The sequence below is a fragment of the Pezoporus flaviventris genome, unplaced genomic scaffold (assembly GCF_033815535.1).
Source record: "Pezoporus flaviventris isolate CSIRO_AGI_PZ_B2104156 unplaced genomic scaffold, CSIRO_AGI_Pfla_v1 ptg000213l, whole genome shotgun sequence".
Classification (NCBI taxonomy): domain Eukaryota; kingdom Metazoa; phylum Chordata; class Aves; order Psittaciformes; family Psittacidae; genus Pezoporus; species Pezoporus flaviventris.
Window position 1 is genome coordinate 4091734 of NW_026892761.1, and position 19728 is coordinate 4111461.

At 41.0% G+C, this 19728-nt stretch overlaps 1 protein-coding gene across 4 annotated transcripts in view; it reads left to right on the forward strand.

The window, feature by feature from the left end:
* The first annotated feature begins 1427 nt into the window (after nt 1-1427).
* Nucleotides 1428-19728, forward strand: part of RALGAPB (Ral GTPase activating protein non-catalytic subunit beta) — a 48090-nt gene continuing 29789 nt past the window's right edge. For 2 of the 4 annotated variants that reach the window (XM_061441713.1, XM_061441714.1), the window contains exons 1-10: nt 1428-1662; nt 2338-2540; nt 6174-6337; nt 6968-7154; nt 9409-9540; nt 10704-10882; nt 12541-12689; nt 12804-13020; nt 17138-17173; nt 18355-18556. In XM_061441713.1, the coding sequence (XP_061297697.1) occupies nt 1480-1662; nt 2338-2540; nt 6174-6337; nt 6968-7154; nt 9409-9540; nt 10704-10882; nt 12541-12689; nt 12804-13020; nt 17138-17173; nt 18355-18556 (1652 nt within the window). In that variant the 5' untranslated portion in view covers nt 1428-1479. The remainder of the gene's footprint in view (nt 1663-2337; nt 2541-6173; nt 6338-6967; nt 7155-9408; nt 9541-10703; nt 10883-12540; nt 12690-12803; nt 13021-17137; nt 17174-18354; nt 18557-19728) is intronic. The other 2 variants (XM_061441715.1, XM_061441716.1) reach the window with 1 other exon arrangement.

Here is a 19728-nt window from a genome sequence, read left to right on the forward strand (position 1 = left end):
GGTTTGCAAGGGAAAGGGGGAGGCTTACAAAGTGGATGATACTTCACTTCTGTCCCTCCTTCTTCCACTCCAAACACAAGCTGGAGACTAAGGCAGTGTTCTGATGGGACAGAAAGGGAAGATACAGAGGCCCCATGATATAAAATAGGATATAAAAGGAAATGATACCTCTGAGGAAACCTGTATCATGAAGTTAAGGAGTGACTGACTCACTGAATTAGTGACCTACATCACTAATGATTGTGGGTCATGCTTATTTTGCGGGTTTTGTTTGATGGTGGTTTGTTTTGTTGTTGTGACTTCTCTGTGTCCCAAGAGATAGTGTCCCGGAATTGTTTTGCTCTAAGCTAAGGGTTTTGACCACAGTGGCACATGCATTCTCCCTGCCATGGCTCCCAGAGGAGGGAAAGCGCCTCAAGGATGGAGAGGATATGCTTCCTGCAGCCTGTGGCTGCTCTGATTAATCTGCTGTCAGATAACCACACGTGATTGCTGCCTCAAACCAGGAAGGACGTAGTTTGGGAAGCCAAGATCTTGCTGCCTCGCTTTCCCTCCTGCCTTGAAGGGAATCATCAGGCCTTTTACATGAATTTTGGGTGTAAATAAATACTCGTGGAGTCGGCTAAATACAAAGACTTGCTTAAATGGTGGCTTTTCTCTAAGAAGGTGTATTTCCAGGCCTGGCTTCTTATTTGGTTTTGGGCCAAGGAATGTCTAAGGGAGGCATTGAAAATATTTCCTGTATAAGTAACTGGCTTCCAAAATGTGCCGCCAAAGTGCAGTTGGCAAATGGTCCTCAGGGTGCCATTTGTGACAGCTTGAGCTCATCCAAGCTGTGACTGTTGAACATTCCTTGCTTTTCCCCTGTGCCAACCCTGTTTTCCTTGTGTTATTATTCACGTGGTCAACTGGCTCAGACAGCTGATAAAACACTGCTGGTGTTGGTGGAAGAGGAGGAAAGGGGATAGTTTGGTCCCAGTTCCATGGCTTAGGTTGTTCAAGTGGCAGTTTTAATGTTGCTGTGAATGGCTACAAAAGCCTGCTGCTGCTGCAGGCAGTTTCTCTTAGTTTTCCAAACTGAAACTTGCTGTTATCTTTTTCTTAAACCCCAAACCCAAGCTCACAGCTGTATTTAAAAACAAAACAAAAACCCACCACAGCATACTAAGGTTGAAAGCCAGCTGTTGGAATCTCTTCCAGATCTTCAAATGTGTGACATGGACACATGCGTCTTGAATTTATAAGGGTCCATATCATAGAATCATAGAACGGTTAGGGTTGGAAAGTACCTTAAGATGATCTAGTTCCAACCCCTTTGCCATGGGCAGGGACGCCTCATACTAAACCGTGTCACCCAAGGCTCTGATATCATGGCGAACAGCCTCAGTTTTGGTAACTCGTGTTACAGACATTTGTACTAATTATGAGTTCTTTTCCTTCCTTGCCCCCCAGGTGTTTGGATTGTAGCATAGAGGCACTATGTACTCAGAGTGGAGATCCTTGCATCTTGTCATTCAAAATGATCAGGGGAATACTAGTGTACTTCACAGCTATCCTGAAAACGTGGGGAGAGAAGTGGCAAACGCAGTGGTGCGTCCTCTTGGACAAGCTTTAATTACATCATCTGTTGGGAGTGAGAGTTTACTGAAAACGGACAAAGAAGTAAGTGCATTTCCTTACAGAGCATAGTTTCCTTCATGCTAGAGTGGCAACGTAATGATTTTCTGTAGCCTCCTTTATTTTTCTCTGTAGTAGTCCAAAGTTGTATGAAGTATGCTATATTTTTAGGTTAATAGTCTAAATAAGGCTTCTGTTAACATAGCAACAGTGTACTTCATGACCTGGTAGCTCAGATAAACGCTACTGAACCAGAAAGTTCAGGCTAAAACAACAAAAACCAACCCCAAACCCACCAAACGCCATCAAACTAGTAAAAAAAATGAACAAGGGATGCAGCAGTTAACACACATGGAGCCTTTCTACTGACTTTCATTTTGGAAGCAACAGTGTGTGACTTCTTAAAAGGTCTTTGAATAGCACAAGTATTCACTAGAATTTGGAAATCTTTCATTGCATCAGCTCTTGTGTGTTCTGAAGAGTTCTCTCTACAGGTTAGACTGGGATTCAGGGTTTAGAGTGATTTGCCACTTATTATTAATCTTCTTAACGTCATGATATACAAATTAATGACTTGGTGTTTTCTTCCAATATATGTTAAATAGAATTGCCCGTACCACATAACTACTGTTGCATTGTTGAGGTAGAGCCAGTGTGCTCTGACCATTGTTTACCTGCTAATATTTATCTGTAATAATAACTTCTGCTTTGTTTCTTTAGGTAAAATGGACTATGGAGGTGGTTTGTTACGGCCTGACCCTCCCTCTGGATGGCGATACTGTGAAATACTGCGTCGATGTATATACAGATTGGATTATGGCTCTTGTATTACCTAAGGACTCCATTCCTTTACCAGTTATTAAGGAACCAAACCTTTATGTTCAAAGCATTCTCAAACATCTCCAAAATCTCTTTGTACCAAGGTGAGTGTTAGGGCTGGAACACTCAGGAGGCTCAGGAATTCAACATCCTTGGATGGTAATGTTGAGATTCACATGCTTTTAGGTCTTGGACAAAGTTACATAGTCAAGGTGCTCAAACATCATGCTTCCTATATCATTTGATAAGTTTACCTGCTGCTGTTGAACACACATTGGATAAGTAAGAGGAAATTATTTAATGGTGCCCTATGAAACAGTACTTAAATATTAGCTATCTGAAACTACTTCAGATCAATGTTTAGTGTATGTCTGTAAGTACCAGATCACCTGCTTTTGTCACTATTAGTAATGTATTATTGCAAGTGGTCTTCAAAGTGCTCTGCTGCGCTTGTATCACTGAACTTTACTTGAATGCTTTGTTAATAACTGATACAAATTCAGGCAAGGATGTCATTGCTCTTTATTACTTGCTTCAGAGTGCATCACCTAACCTTAGTTGTCATTGCTCTTGGTTTGTAGAGTAAAAGGGCGTTTTAATTCCTATTAAAGGATGGTCAGGACAACAACACAAACCTGAGTAAAGCAGGCTTCTGCAGGAAGTTGTCTCTAAACTTTTAATACATGCAGAACAGAGTCTACTGTCTGGGAACCTTTATTCCCTTGGCACAGTAAAGAATGAATTCTTCACTAGTCCGTGAAATAGTTGTTGCTGTGATCCCCTGACTGCCTTCTCACCAGGGGCTCTGGTAGCAGGCAGTTCAGTGGTCGCATATCTGTTGGCGCAAACTGCTATTTCACCTTTATCTCCCAGCTTCATTGACGGAGTTCAGTGAAGGGTGGTAAACTGCACAGGGTGGCTCTTGAGTAAAATAATTAATATCCAGAAACAGGGAGTGCTGGAAAATCATTATTTTAAACACTCTACTCCTCTTCCTCCCTCCCCCAGTATAACTGTTCTGTTGTTTTTCTTTCAAAGGCCTCTGAGATGTATTTGAAACACTTTTTTCATTGCTGAAAACCTGAACTTTTTGTACTCCAGAGAGCTGTGTTCAGAATTCACTCCAGCAACAGGAATACGTTCTGTAATGGAAATTAAATGCAGAACTGGGTTGTGCGCACCTCGCTTGAGTGAAAGCAAATCCTTATGTGCCTGGGGAGGGGAAGAGAAGAATAATTTCTGGTTTTACCTAGTTGATACAGGTTGTTGGTGCTGATGGGCTCCTGTAGAACGCCTGCGCAGGAGCTCTTGTAGCAACATGCGTTGAGCTATCTCCTGGAAGAGTCTCTTATTCTTGTGTTGAAAATACTAAGCCTTTATTATAAGCCTATGTCCTATGGAGGGTTGTGATTAAAATAGCTTCCTTCCTCATCCTGGTTTCCAGGAAACGATGTAGCTGTTGGTTTGGCTGCCTGAAAGTGGTGGCCCAGAGCTGAGGTGAGGGTTTCAGATGTAGAGTTGAGGTGTGAAATGCAGCAGCCTTAAGTGGGCAGTTTGACTTAAATAGCATCTCAGGAAGATGTATACACTAAATACAAAGCAGGTGTGTATAAAACATTCCAGTTTGAGTGCTTGGCTGTAGCATATGTTTATATGCACAGTCCTTGAAATGGTGTGGTGCCAAGAAATAAGAACAGTGAAAGATGGAAGAGTCAAGTTGCCTTTTCTCTATCTCCTGGAGAGACTAGAGAGAGGGTACTTGCATCCCTCCTTCCTGCACTGACCTGCCCAACCCAGTGGAACGAACACTTCTTTTCTTGATGTATTTGAGCAGTCCCCAGGAAACCCTTAGGCTTTCTGTCTCTAACAACCCTACAAACTCTGTAAGCCGTGCAGATTACTGAAGAAGTAGTAGTAGTTACTGCTGTTAGCTAAGGTTTTGGTGCCACAAACTATTGGAAACACAGAAAGAAAACATGGGAACTCTCTCCCTCTTCCCCTCCCCAGGAGACTGAGATGTAGATACAAGGGTCTTCTGTGCAACTAAAATGTCTGGAATTGATTGAGAGACCATGCAACGTGTGACTGTCCAAGTGTAATAGATGCTTTTTTTGTAGTAACTTCTGCATTTCATATGAAATCATGAGAACAATTCTTGTCACAAAGGAGTGTGGAAACCAAAAGGCCAAGCTCTGAGAAATCTAGACATGAATCTGCAAAATACTGCAACCAAAGTCTGCAATTCAGTTGGCTTTGCAGACAGCAGGAGCTGGTAGATGTAGAGGGACTTTAGAGTTGCCTGATCAGCTCAAGGTATCCCACTGGTCATCTTGTATATAGAGCTCCTATGTGTAAACCCCCTTTTTATAGATTCCCTATATTATTAGGGAAACAAGTCTTGAAACAGGCTTTGAACCTTCAAGTCTGTCAAATATTAAAGATACCTTTCAATTAGAGTATCTGTTTTGTTGTTGATCAGGAGAAAAATAGTGCTATGACCAAGGCAGGGCTTACTGGTCTCAAGCTTTGTTCTACAGAAACTGTTTGTTAGGATCTAGCACCAGCATCAAGCAACTCACTTAAGTCCTGAACTGTGACTAGTCTGCAGTTTGGCATTAGATATTATCTAGAGTCTTTGTAGTCTTGTTTCCAGTACTGTAATGCAACATTTATTCTATCCAGATAATAGTTGATAGTATTTTTAAAAGGTATCTGACAATAATCTTGCTGTGTAAGAAAAGCAGATCTCTATCTAGTGGATCAGCATGTTCTTGAGATACTTGCCATGCAGTGTGACTTGTGGGTTATACCACACTGAAAGTGTTTGGAAGAATCTGGAACTACTACTTAGTAGTCCAATGGAAGGTAATATTTTTATGGTTTCTTTTGTCATCCGTTCCGTAAGTGGTAGGAGGGACGAAACAGTGCACAAGTTGAAATGCACCTTGTGTATATTGCACACTGTAATTTGAAATCTCTTCTTTCACCCTTCCAGCTTTTAGGCTTCCTCAGCATTGTTCGTTGGTGTCCTCAGATCCTGTCCAGAATGTTTCATGTTACTGTTTTGTACCCCTTCTGCCTTGTCCTAACTGATGGGAAAAGAGTGTGCTGCTTTGGGCTGCTTCTGCAGGACTTCTTGTTGAGTGACTCAGCAGTGGCAGTGTGGAGCTGGTTGTTATTATAAGGAAGACCTTGATAATATCAACTTGTTCCCTTTCTTCCTTACTTACCGCCTCTTCCTTTAGTCTGACTTTTTTGTTTAATGACCCTCTTCTAGGTACTATTTTTTCCCCCTAAATCCAAGGAATTGGGTTTAAGAGTTGCGTCTACATTTGGAAGCAAGAGGAAAACTAGGAAGAATTTAAATTAGTCTGCTAATAATGTTTCTCCTAATTTTGACACTTTCCTTCTGAATTATGTATGTAACAGTGACGTCTTACATTCTCATTGTTTGGCCTAAGATAAATTCCCTTGAGATAATGGGGTGTGTTCACCTTATGGTGGCAAGTTCTGTGCCATTTAGAGAAGAATGTTATGGTACATCTTGTACTCACTAAGGCAGAGTTAGGATGCTTAGAGACAGAGTTAAGGTGTATAGAAGCATATTAGCTCATGTTCTTGGCTCTTGTTCAATAATATTGATGTTTCCTCTTGTAATCGCTCAAAGTTCAGATTATTGTACATATCACTTTATAGTTCTTGTTTAGAGACTCAAGTGTTGTTTTCTTCTCTTGCAGGCCAGATCCAGGATCTAGTCAGATCAGATTGTGCTTGCAGGTTTTGAAAGCTGTCCAGAAGCTGGCTCATGAATCGACAATTATGGCAAGAGAAACCTGGGAGGTTTTGTTATTATTTCTTCTTCAGATCAATGACACTCTTCTAGCAGCTCCAACTGTGCAAGGTTCATGTTCCGCTTTCATTTGGTTCAATTGCTGGAAAACCTTTGTCTCTGCTTGATGTTGAGCTGCCAGGGGAATGGGGTGAAACCTGCTGAAAGCTTTTAGTAGCCACTAAGGCACCATAGCTCACTCCTGTTTTGGCTACACTACTCTGAAGTAAAGCTTTGTCAGAAAAGACTGAATGGTTTGGAGCTGAGTTTTCCTAAATGTGTTGTTGCAGAATAGCGACTTTGTACATAACAGTTCTTGATGAATGGTTTCAGATGGTTGCTCCCTCCTTGTTTCACTGAAACCCTCATGTGTCTTGCTGTTTGGCCTGCCTGCTTGGGAAATCATATTGTCACTTTATATCTATTAAATAAAAGACATCAGTATAGATAGAATGCAGTGGAAGACAGGCTAAGATCAGGGAATTGCCAGTGTCCTTTAGTGACACACGTATTTGGCTGCATATTGTATATTATGCTTGGTCTTGTAAAAAGGCGAATTGGCTGTAGGAAGCAATTGGGAATCATTCTTAAATGAAAAAAAAACGTAAGAGTCTTTACACACTCATACTGAAATCTTGGGGAGATATTTGGGGTTATTTAGATCTCATACTCACTGAAGGTGTGCTCTGTTTCTGTTATAAGGTGGCATTGCTGAGAATCTGGCCGAAAAATTAATCGGCGTCTTGTTCGAGGTGTGGTTACTGGCTTGTACACGGTGCTTTCCAACACCACCTTACTGGAAAACTGCCAAAGAGATGGTGGCCAACTGGCGACATCACCCTGCAGTAGTGGAGCAATGGAGCAAGGTCATCTGTGCCCTTACTTCCAGGTAGGAGAAATCCCAAGGACATACACACATGTACTGGGATGATAATGGTTATAGTGTTTTTTTCCTCTGGAGTTGCTTATTTTTGGAACACCAGCAATCCAAAAGTGAATGAGCAAAACATAGTGAGAGATCTTGTGTCTAGTGGCTTTTACTGTTTTTAGAACCATAGAATGGTTTGGGTTGGAAGGGACCTTAAAGCTCATCTAGTTCCAACCCTGCTGCCATGGGCAGGGACATCCTCCATTAGACAAGGTTGCTCGAAGCCCTGTTTTGACTTGTGTGTGTGTCTTCATTCTGCAAGTGAAGATCTGAGTTAGATCTTCTCTGTAACTGTGTAATTTCATCATCTGTCAGATATTTAGCACTTTACAGTATGTTTACTAGTCTCCATCACTGTGACTCTTTATCATGTCCCATGAAAAATGAGTCAGGAATATTAGTGTCACATTATGTGTTTAATGACAGTCACCACCAAAACTGTTAGGTGTGTGTTACTACTTCATGTTGCTGTGTTTGAGGTAACTCTTGGACTCTGCTTCTCCTACCCTGTGGAGCTCAAGCTGTGCTATAGCTGCCTGGTGCTTGTGTCCTGGCAGTAGGAATGTGATGCGGGCTCTCCTCTGAGCGGTGGCATTCTGCTTCAGACAGTATTGGAGCAGAGCTGGACCAGACCTTGCTGGGCATGGGAACAGTGAGGATCATGGAATTGTTTAGGTTGGAAAGACCTTTAAGATCATCGAGTCCAACTATAAACACAGCAATGTCAAGTCCACCATGTCCTAAGTGCCATATCTGCACTTTAAAATGTTGCCCACCATTCCCTGGGCAGCCTGTTCCAATGCTTAATAACCCTTTTGGTGATGAATTTTTTCCTAATGCCCAATTTAAACCTCCCCTGATGCAACTTGAGGCCACTTCCCCTTGTATGAAGACTTTGTGGGACAAATCTCAGCCTCTCAGAGGAAGGAACTAAATTAATTGGTGAGGAGCAGGGGTCTGGGTCTCTTCTTTCCAGCAATCCTGAGACATCAATAACCAGTTCCATAAAAATTCAAAGATGTATGAAAATTGCTGCACTGTGAAAAACACAGTCCTTCGCTTTTCTGCAAGGGTTTATTTTAACTCTTGGAAACTTTTGCTTTTGAATTACCAGTCAAAATTCCGAGTGTGGATAGATTTTTCTAGGTTATGGGGCTGCCTTGTTAAACCTGTGGGAAATAAAGCTGCAATGCAAGTCCTGTGTATTTCCCACGCTATTTCTGTAGTTATTTTTAGCTCACTAGATGCAGCATTGCATAACAGAAAATATCTTATGATTCACTGGTCTGAAAAGAACAGCTCAGTCTCAAAACATGCGTTGGTGTTCTGCTCCATGCACTGTGCCCACACTTTAGCTTCCACTGTTGACTAACAGTCTTCATTCTGTTGATGCATAGTAACCTGCATGTTTTCTGTAATGCTGTAGTCTGCTGTTCAGTAATACTGGTTTACACCTAATACAAAGAAAGCTGAACTCCTCTGAGGTTAGCTTTAAGTTCAGTGGTATTTTGAACTCGTAGCTTTTTGATTTGTTTGGACCTTTGGGCAGGCTCCAAATGAGTTTAGCTTAGGGAAAGGTAAAAACTAATTTCTGGGAATGCTAGGATATTGGAAAAGTGTGTCTCGGATCTCTTCCATCCTTTTAGAGAAGAACATTGTGTCAGCTTCTGCAAAACACAGAGTCTTTCTTGAAGAGCTTGCTACTCTCTGGATTGCAAATCCTGTGCTGCGTGTAGAACAGCACTGAGTGTTTCTCATGGTATAAATTGTAACTCATCAGTAACCTGGAATTTAGACCTGTAATCTAATGTGACTTCCTGTCATAGGACACTAGCTAAAGAGCCTTAATGATAAGGGCTTAAATTCCTTCTTCATTTTCTTTTTCCCTGCTCCCTTCCTAGGCAGCATCTTGTCAGTTATGAGTGTGCCTGTGCTAACCAGTAACCCCCTGGCTAATCAGATGAGAGAGCTGAGGTGTTAGGCTTCCATAACTCTTTGATTTTGTTGGACCTTTGGGCAGGCTCCAAGGCATGTACCCTTCAAAGCTATAAGAGGACTAAATGACTGTATAAAGTGAGGAGCTCTAGGAAAACTCAGGATGTTGCATTGTTGCTTGCGGGCCCACCTGGGGATCACTGATTCCTTTGAGGCTCAGATGCATTGCTGATTTGAGGAGTATTAACTGAATGACAGATCTGCCTGACTTGCTTTCTAGATTGCTGCGTTTTACATATGGACCTTCATTTCCTCCATTTAAAATTCCTGATGAAGATGCTGGTCTGATTCCTCCTGAAATGGATAATGAGTGCGTTGCACAAACTTGGTTTCGCTTTTTACATATGCTGAGGTATTGTAATTACAGCCGTCCATTGTTCATGTTCTTGCATCATCTCTGTATGTTTGCATGACAAATGAAAGATTTCTCTGGAGATTCCTAAGGTTGAGCACACAAATAAAGTGTGAGAACCTTGTTATACCAGTGCCCTGTAGCAGTTTAGGGCAAGGTTATGCTGTTCAACTTTGAACTCTTTGACTCTTTTAGTATGTAAACTGGTTCATTTAGCTAGAAAGTTTTTAGCTATTGGTATTTTGAAGGATCTGAAAAACAAGACTTCAATACAATTTTGTTTCTCTGAGACAGCAAACAGGAAAAGCAGAACAATAGCTCCTAGAGATATAAACTGCTCCCATTTATTCTCTAGAATGTTAAATATAACCTACAAAAGATTTTTTTTTTTACAAAGGGTGTATCTCTAGTTTATGAAGAAAGCTATGCAGTTAATTTTAACATGCATGTTACTCTTCCTTAAATACACAACAGAACCAAGTGGCGTGCTTGGTTTTATAATTCTTGGGAATGGCATTGCATTCATTTTCTGAATGGCTGGAATATTGAGCTATGTACATAGAACTTCTACTAATTAAAGCTGGAGAAACATTAGACTTTCAAATCTAATTCTCATCCAATTTATTATTTTTCTTCATTTGTGATAGTAATGTCACAAGTGCTGTACTCTTCAAGTCTGGAATTGCTGTTACAGGATTTGCATCAGTCAGGAAAAATTGCTCAAACTTTCCATCCCATTCCCTTTCTTGTCACTGGTAATAGCAAAGTCATTGCTAATAATAATTTGAGAAGAATTTTAACAGTGCAAGAGCCTTTTAAACTGGGTTCAAAAAACTGTAAATAAATAATATTACTGCAACAGTGGGATTATACTGTTCTAAGACTGTACTATTCTAAGTGTATGCTCTGGTTCATTGGATCTTAATAACATTCTTACATGTATTTGGGTAATGTTTGAAGTTAAGACAATAAAGTACTGCTAACATAGGAAGTGAAAATTGACTTCCTGTGATGGAGTCACAGCTAAAAGTATATTGATATTTGATGCTGGTTTGTGGTGGTGGTGTTTAAATGCCTTAAACTGTTGTGTCTTTAAGTGTTTTTAAAATCCTAACAGCTGATCTTAAACTGACTAAAACATATTTTGCTCTTTTTGTGTGCAGTAATCCTGTGGATTTGAGTAACCCAGCCATTATTAGCTCTACTCCCAAATTTCAGGAGCAGTTTCTGAATGTGAGTGGGATGACTCAAGAACTGAATCAGTACCCCTGCCTTAAACATCTGCCTCAAATATTCTTTCGTGCCATGCGTGGGATCAGCTGTTTAGTGGATGCATTCCTAGGTAATGCTTTTGTCCTACCTGTGTATAGCTAGGAATAGTAACTTAATCATGATGTTATCTCTTCTAAATGTCTTCTCTATAAATACAGCCATAACAATTTATTATTTGCGAGTGTATCGTGGAATTGGTAGGAAAGGGACCTCAGGTCACTTTCAAATGGGCATCTGTGTATGCAGTAATAACATTTGAATGCATGAAGTTGTGGATGGCCTTAGTTTCAAACGCAAAACAAATAAATAAATCTGAAGTCTAAAATAAAGCAGCCATCTCTTCCCCAAGAAAAGCTTCATTCTCTTTGTCTAATCACCAATGCAAGTGTTAGGCTTCTAGCTTCTTGTGAGTACTGACCACTTTGTAGCAGCAGCGGAGTGCAGTGCCTGTTTTTATAAGGTACTGAATTTTGACTGTCATCTTCAGATCTTTATACTACAAGTGCCAGTTTCACTTAGTTTGTGGTTAGTGGGTGACTAGTAATGCTGGGAAGAAAAGCTGTGTTTCTTTGTGTCTGCTGGTTAAGTGAGTAGCTCAAATTTGACTGAAAGGTGAAGTAGACCTAAGCTCTGGCTGATAAGTTTTAAGTGACACGATACAGCATCTGAAATCTAAAGCATTGCTCTTGGTATGCTTCAGGCTTATTAAAGTTGTTCAGAGAAAAATGTGCTATTGTAAACTCTGAAGAGCTGTCTTCTGCTTCTTCAAATGTATGCAAACAAATGTAGCCATCTGCCATAAGTGTGAGCTGATGTGAGACTGCAGAAGACTTGCGCAGACATGTAAACTGTGTTCAGAGAGAAAACTGGCTGTGCAACACTACTGGTTTAGCAGGAGTTAGTTGTTCTATAATGTGCTACGAAAAGTACTTGGCTGCCTTAAGTAACATTGTCAAAAAAATCTGTGTCAGATCTTCAAGCACACTGCAATTCCACATGTCATTTTTCAAATGGGGTGTGAGGGTGATGGTATTCATTACAATGGGAAGAAGTGGTATTTGTCACTTAAGATTTTGCTTCTGATTCTGACTGGGAAGAGTAGCTTTATACACCATGAGTGTTTGCCTGAGGCTGGGTAAAGACTGATCTAATGTCCTGACAGAAAAATGACAGCTTGCTCTGCTTTCTTACCCCATGTCTTGTACTGACTTAGTGTTAGGCTATTCAGCAAGCAGTTCACCTCACAAAATCAGCAGAAAACTATGTGATGGATGGGTTTCAGCTTAGTTTAGTGAGCTAGGATGGCTTTAAAGGGTCAGAAGTCTTAGCGCATGGGATCTTTCATTGGGAAAGAACAAAGGTGAGAGGCACCTGGATTTTGGCAGGAGCGAGCTCTTAAGTTGGCTTTGGCAAATAAACCTTGCCCCTTCCCCTCTTGTCTGCTTTTAGACTTGGTCCTACCGTGTCCCACTTCTGACCTTCTTAAGATGTGGGGTTCTTTGATGGGTTTTAATCATTTGCTTACATGTAAGCAGGGTTGTCTTTTCCATGTACATTTATTTCTGCTAATAGTAAAAGGGGAAAAATGTTTTTTGTACTGCTGCTGGTTTGGGGGACAGGGAGGAAAGCTAGTCTATTTACAGAAGGCCCAGATGCTTACTGACTGGGCTGTTGCATATAAGCCTATGGAATCCTTGCTTAAATCCTGCTTTATTTCTTGATCCACAGGCATTTCACGACCCCGGTCTGATAGTGCACCACCCACGCCAGTGAATAGGCTGAGCATGCCCCAGAACACTGCTATCAACACCACTCCACCCCACAACCGAAGGCATCGGGCAGTGACTGTGAATAAAGCAACAATGAAAACCAGCACTGTAAGACTCCCTATTCTGTATTTAAGTAGCTGCCCCTTCTGATAGTTTCTTCTGTTAGAGGAAGTGATTTACTTTCTTCTAGGAGCTGATCTGTGTGTTCCTCTGTTCAAATAGGTAACTACTGCACACACTTCAAAAGTGCAGCATCAGCCATCCTCTACTTCTCCACTGTCTAGCCCAAACCAGACAAGTTCTGAACCACGGCCACTACCAGCTCCTCGCAGGCCAAAGGTTAACAGCATCTTGAACCTCTTTGGATCGTGGTTATTTGATGCAGCATTTGTTCACTGTAAACTTCATAATGGAATAAACAGAGACAGCAGCATGACTGGTAAATAACACTGAAAAATAGACATACACTTTTTTTCTTGTTTTACTGACATTTCCTACCTGCAAGATTAACATATGCATAATCCAAACCAAAATCATCTGAAGTGCTGTATTGTGGTTAACCCCTCCCAGCTGAGCCAGCACCTGCTATTAGCTGAAGCAGGTGTTTGGGGGCTTTAAAAAAAAAATCACGTTTTGCTATTAAACACTCTTGCTCTAACAATGCATTCCTGAGCATGCTAGTGGGGAAATCTTACGAAGTGATGGAAATGATGTGGTAAGATCTCACTGCCTAATTTGAAATCTGCTTGACTATCTCTGAGTAATAGCAACTTTTATAGTGAGTCTTTAATATTTGAAAGACTGTCAAACATTGCTCCAGATACTGCACGAAGTGGTGTTTCTGGGTGTTGGGGAGTGTTAGGGCAACAGAAATACTTAAAAGAAGCAGGTGAAGCGGCTGCTTTTCAGTGCCGGGTGCTGTGTGTTCCCATATATGACTTGATACCTTGGTGGTCTTCAGTCTGTGACTGCTACATTTATTTGTATCTCCTATGCTTTGCTCAGCTTTAGAGGTTAGATGCTTTGAAACATGATAGCAGAAGTAGTGCTCTAGTCAAAGAAGGGTTTAGCATTCTTCCTTTTGGCGATGATAATCAGAAAAGAATAAACTTTCTCACTCCTTGCATTTTTCCTGTTCTTCATGTAGTGTTTTGAATGTCTGCTAAGCATTTCCAAGAGATGTATCTATCGGGAGCTTGCTGGCCTTAGAGAAATAGGAGGAAGATGTTTGTTGTAGCAAGTTGGGTTCACAGTGGGATGTGACAGCAATAGTTAAACTGATGATCTTCCTTGTTTGTTGTGTCACAAATCCGTGTGTGGAGGCGATGGATTTAGGATTTGGAGTCTGTTAAAGGTATTTTTAGATACGGATCACGTGGTTTTTGAAAGTGTTCAGTTGTGGATTTCTGTGGTAGAAGTTTCAAGTCCCCCTGTAAAAGGCCTGCGACATGTTACTAGAGCAATAGCTGTGCTTAGGAAGGAGTAAGGCATCATTTGATGCTATGTTCAGTTGCACGTGCTTCTGGTGTGTTTCTGTATTAATGCTTTTCAGATTTGACTGGATCATTTTAATTTTGACATAGCCTGTATCTTGAGCAATTTTATTGAAGTGTTTAACCTGAAAAGGATCTCGGCTGTGAAGCTGCTTATGTGACAGTGTCAGCTGTAAACGGAGATGGTGTGATTCTAGCAGAAGTACAGTTATTCTAAATCAAAATGATTGACTTCCTTGAGGGGGTTCCAGGGCCTTCTAGTCATGTATGCCTAACAGTGGTCAGAAAATGATTGTGTTGCTAGAGAAGAACTTACTAGCTTCCTGAAAGCTAGAAACACCTATTTAGGAATGACTTGATTATCTTCCTCCTCCATCCTTTTCGGATTTGTGCCTGGTGAGACCAGTCTTTGACTGTCACAAGTTCTGCCATTTGTTAGCTGCAGCGGATCTGAGGGAGTTATGTTGTTGGAGATCCAGAAAACTCTTATGTCCTGCTTTTCTAGCTATTTGGAAGATAGAATTAATGTAGGGAATTTAGTTGAGTCTTTTCTGCCCTTCTGGGATTCCACACGTGTTCTTCCCTCTGTGTAAAGTACTGGCGACAGAATGCTATGGCAGGCTGTCAGGAGAGCGAACTGAAGATAAACCCATATTGCTGAAACTCTCTACAGAGTTTCCAGAGGCACCAAAATCTGACTGCCTGATTTATCCTTTTGGATAAATCCTTTTACGCAGTCTCTGCTCTAGGAAAATGAAGCAAGATTTGTAAAGGGCTCCTGCAGTTTCTGTTGACTTGAAGTATGTGTCTTTTAAATTGGGTTTAAGTCCAAATTGAAAAGTTTCTTTGATTTTAATTCATGAAACCTGAATAAGGCTGAATGAGGAGGGTCGTGTGCTCTGGTCCCCCTCTGTCACACAAGTGGAGCCCATCAGTAATAATCAGATCTGCATTTGTGCCCATCTGCCAGCCTCTGCTTGTGTTACCCAGTGTAGATGTGGCTTGCAGAAAGAGGGCAGCAGAGAAGGACAGTTAGGTGCCACAGTCCCTAACCTTTAGGAAAGATGCCAAAAATAAACCTGCTTCTTTTTGGCAGCAGGTTGGTTGTACCTGTATATATCACAGGCCATCTGCTACCCTTTGTAGCCTGGTACAGTAACACTTCTTGCCAATAGCTTGAATAGTCTTACCATGTTTGATACTGCTGTTGATAATCTTTGCATTAGCTTCAGGAAGCACTACTATTTTTATGGCTGCTTTAAATATTTTATGATTGGGAAGTGCCTGCACTTAAAATCAGCTTTGCTATGTAGTATTGTCTTCTACTGGCCCACACACTATTTTTCTGTCGTAGGACTGCAGCTGTATAAGATCTCAACAGCTTTAAACCCTTCTAATGTTCAGTTTGTTTCAATGCCACGCAGTTCAGAATTTCTTCTCTCAGAGCTCTCTGATATGATTTCTCTGTTCTGTATCTGGCTGGAGGACTGAGGACCACTTTGATAAAGAGGTGAAATATCTTGGTACAGATTGCTCCTTGGTCCTGCAGAGGGAGATCCCCTGCCCTGGGATGTCTTTCTGGAATGCTGCTTTTTCCAATGTGTGTTTCTTATTCCTCTTCTGTTATGTCTCATTCTCAATGAGAACCCATGATTTATAAAGAAGCATTCATGAACTACATGTGATTGCTTAACAAGTAATGCTGCAGACAAGCTGCAATCTCACATTTTAGTTCAGAATTTAGTTCAATTCTTTGAAATAAACCCTGCTGATTCACAGGGACCAGCACATCATCCTTCTCCCATCTTAAGACACAAGTCTTTTTGATGAGCTTTAGGAAGTAAGGAGCAGCTAATCAAGGCGAATGTGAATGAGTACCTATCTGCTCTTGCTTTTCTCCTTGTGTTGGAGCCTCACATATCTTACTTCTTGGGCTCTTTAACCTCAAGGAAGGAAGTTAAGAAAAATGACTGGTGGAAAAAGTGTACAGCTTTTTGTATTTCTGAGATGAAAAATATCTGGATGGCTGGAAGGGTAACCAGACTGGCTCTACTTGACCCTGCTTTGCATTTCAGGAACTGAGTCTTCCAATTCGGTGGCCTCACTCTTAATCCTTGTACCAAAAGTAGTTGGTCATGAGCCTGCCAGCTGTGTGGTTTATAGCAGCTGAGGGAGCCTGGCCTAGGCTGCTTGCTGGTGCTGTTGGCAGTGGGTATAGTTTTATCCTCATGTTTTCTGTCCCTACTGTCATTAATATTAAACATCCCAAAGACTGTTTCTGGGGCTCTAGGAGAAAACTACAAGAAGCCCTGATTAGGAGCATCTTTGAACATCGCTGAGGGGCTTGGTCATAGGTCTTGATCTGACCCTGCACATTCACAGCTGCCACTCTCATGAGGTGGTGACATTCTTTCCTGGTCCCTGGCTACTGGAGTCTTTCCTCTTTCTCTGGAGATTATTTTTGAGGTGTTGGTATTTCTGGGAGTGCTCTGCCTTTTATTTCTGCTTTGGAAGGTTGTTGATTGAGCTGGTGGACAGGGGAGGCATGCTTAGGTATACTGGCTGATAGCAGCTTGACTTAGGGAAGCCAGAGCTGTATTACCTTCAGGAACTCATGGTTTGGAAGTAGAAGCATTGCTGTGGGGAGCCTGCAGGTAAGTAACCTTCCCCCTACAAGACATTGTACCCCAAGTCCCAGAGCCTTAGGGTAGCCTGGTGTGTACACCAGGTACAATGCAACTTAGGGAAGTGTACTTGAGCTGGGAAGGGTTAATGCATCTGTTTGAGGAATTGATGTACACTGGTGTGAACAGCTCTGAACCTTATTAGTATTTTGTAACTTTTTGTTCATTGTTTTGCATGGTACTTTCAAAGCCATAATTTTGGACCTGAATGCCAATTTCCTATATGTTTAACGAGCTTGCTGTATCATAAAGCTTTTAATCTATTTTTTAGAAAAGCTAAAAGCTTCTTAACTTATATTACAATTTCACCATCTTAAAAGTATTTTATAACTACTGCTGTCCTTTGATTTGTTTCCATTTTATTTCTATTATCTTGCAGCATCTTTTATCCAAATTCTTCTTTCTTATAAATCTTGTAAGTAGGAACCAGTAGCTTTTCCTTAATTGCGGTCATGCTTTTCTTTTTCCATTATCCCATATTTTATTTGTAAATTCATTCCCATTGTCTCTTGTAGCTTTTGCACTTTTACTTGGAAAAAGACAAGTAATTTTTTTTGTGTGTGTTTTTGAATGGGGAGGATTGTTGGCAAAAGCAAATTAATCTGCCTGAATCAGTCCCATCTTTTCTGTACTTTAGTCTGTGATCATGTCATGAGTTTCAGGACTTTGCACTAACCATGTTTTTTTTACTTAAAGCTTATTTTACAGACCTAGTGTTTGATTTGTATGCATTGTGCATGTAGTGTTTTTTTCCAACTACAATATATTGCTGGATAGCTTATTCAGGACAAAAAACGGCTCATGGGAAGATACATAAAGATTTGTGCTTATTTGCTACTTATGTCATGAAAATCTGTAAGGTAACAGTAGTAGGTTAAACAAGGAATTTAAAGGCAAAAAAATAAAGAGTATACACCTGTCATTAGGATGTTTCCTTTAAAAGCAAACAAACAAAACCCCTATCCATAAACTAACAAGTCGAAGTGTTAATGTGCCATTTGGAGACTGCCTAACCTCAGATTCATTTGGCTGTTTCATGTGAGGAGAGGGACCAAATCAGGGGAGAGAACAGTTCACTGAAACCCATTGATATGGGTCCCTGTAATTTGTTTGTAACAAACATTTATGAAACAAAACTGGATCAAAGCAGTTTGATGCTCAGAGCAGCGTAAGAGGTAACTTGGCCAGCTGAAAATTAAGCACTTGCTTGGAAGTTACACCGTCACCATCTAAAAGTTTTTTGATGTGTTAAAACAGCAAGGCAAGGTGGTACTTCAGTTTTCTGGAGATGGGAACTAGGTGAGGGAAGATCCTTGTCCTCCAGAGAGGGTAGGAAGCTAATATTGGAGAGAATCATGCTCTTCCCAGCAGGAAGTTGGTACAGGCTCTAGAATACAAGGATCAGTTGTCATCCTTACAAAGAAAAAAGTTAATTACGATCACAAATACTTTCTATACAGAGGCACTGACTCAAATGCAGTGAACTAATAGCTTCATGATAACTACTAAATTTGACTTGATCTTTGTGTCCAGGATCCCATGAGCCTTGTCTATACATTAACACACACAGTGAAACACTGTTTTTTCTCTTCCCAGCTATAGCGACTCAAGCTAGCGTGGAGTTCCGCCGGAAAGGATCTCAAATGTCCACAGACACAATGGCTTCCAACCCCATGTTTGATGCAAGTGAATTCCCAGACAACTATGAAGCAGGAAGGGCAGAGGCATGCGGGACACTGTGTAGGATATTTTGTAGCAAGAAGACTGGGGAGGAAATATTACCAGCTTACCTATCCCGGTACTAACCTGTCTTCCAGTTGCTTTGTTGGTATAACTTTATGGTGCAAATTAATTCACAGCGAATAGTGTTCAGTTACTGACTGAATTCTGGGTTGCCAATTCATAAACCTGATTACCCCTGAGATGCTGTAGGTGGGGATCCCTAGCTAGACCAAGTAGTGATTTTTGTGTTCTCATGGTGCTGGTTTTCATTGGGTTTTCTTCCAGTTCCAGTTGAAGGGAAGTCCTCTAAAGTGCCTCCCAGCTGTAAGGAATGCTGTCTTTTTGATACTTTTCTGCTTTTTGTATTCTTGTTTTTCTGTAATTTGTCACTGGATACTGTTCAGATGGATAAAATCAGTGTGCAGACATAAGATGTACACTTTATTAGACCGTGAAGAGTCCTGCCTTGTCAACACAAGGCTGGGATGGAATTTGTTTGTTGTAGTGGGTTTTTTTCTTCAAATATAGAAATGCACTAATATTCTGCTATTTGAAACAGTTGAGCTCTGAACTACCTCTGTTTTCAGTCTTATTTCTCATAAAATAAGGCAGTCTTGCCCATCATAGTGTACTTTTTTTTCCCAAATTTCTGTTAAAAAGTGTAATAGAAAGGCAGAGACTCGGCTTCAAATCATGACTTTCCAACTGTCCAGGTACACACTGTCCCAAGTGGCATCAAGACTTCCTGGAAGACTGAACTGTGTTATTTCTTGCATGTTGCAGTGTTTTGTGTCTAGATAGTCTGTGTTTCTCTTACCCATTCAGTCAGATTCCTGTGTTTGCAAGCCTTTAAAAAACAACAGATTAAAGGGGATAGAAGGATTCCCTGATAAGAAACTAACTGCTCCAGGGTGATGGCCAGCTAGGTTCCTGTCCCCAGTTTTTTCATCTGAACTGGTTATGATGGTTATGGTTGGTCTCATCTTCCAAACTGTTGATCAGTGTGTCCTGTCCTGTTCCCCCCACCAAAGATTTCCTAGTATCTTTCTTGTGTTGGGGAATTAAGGATGGGAGTAAGACCTTGATTTTATGTGGGGAAAGGAGCAGTGGGAGAGCATGTGGTCAAAGTGCTGTTAGTAATCGCCCGGGCTGTATTTGCACAGCTCCCAGTCTGTGTTGCAACACGTCAAAGCTTTCAGTAAAACTGTGCTGCACTGGCTTTTCACATGTAGTACGTGTGATTTGTGA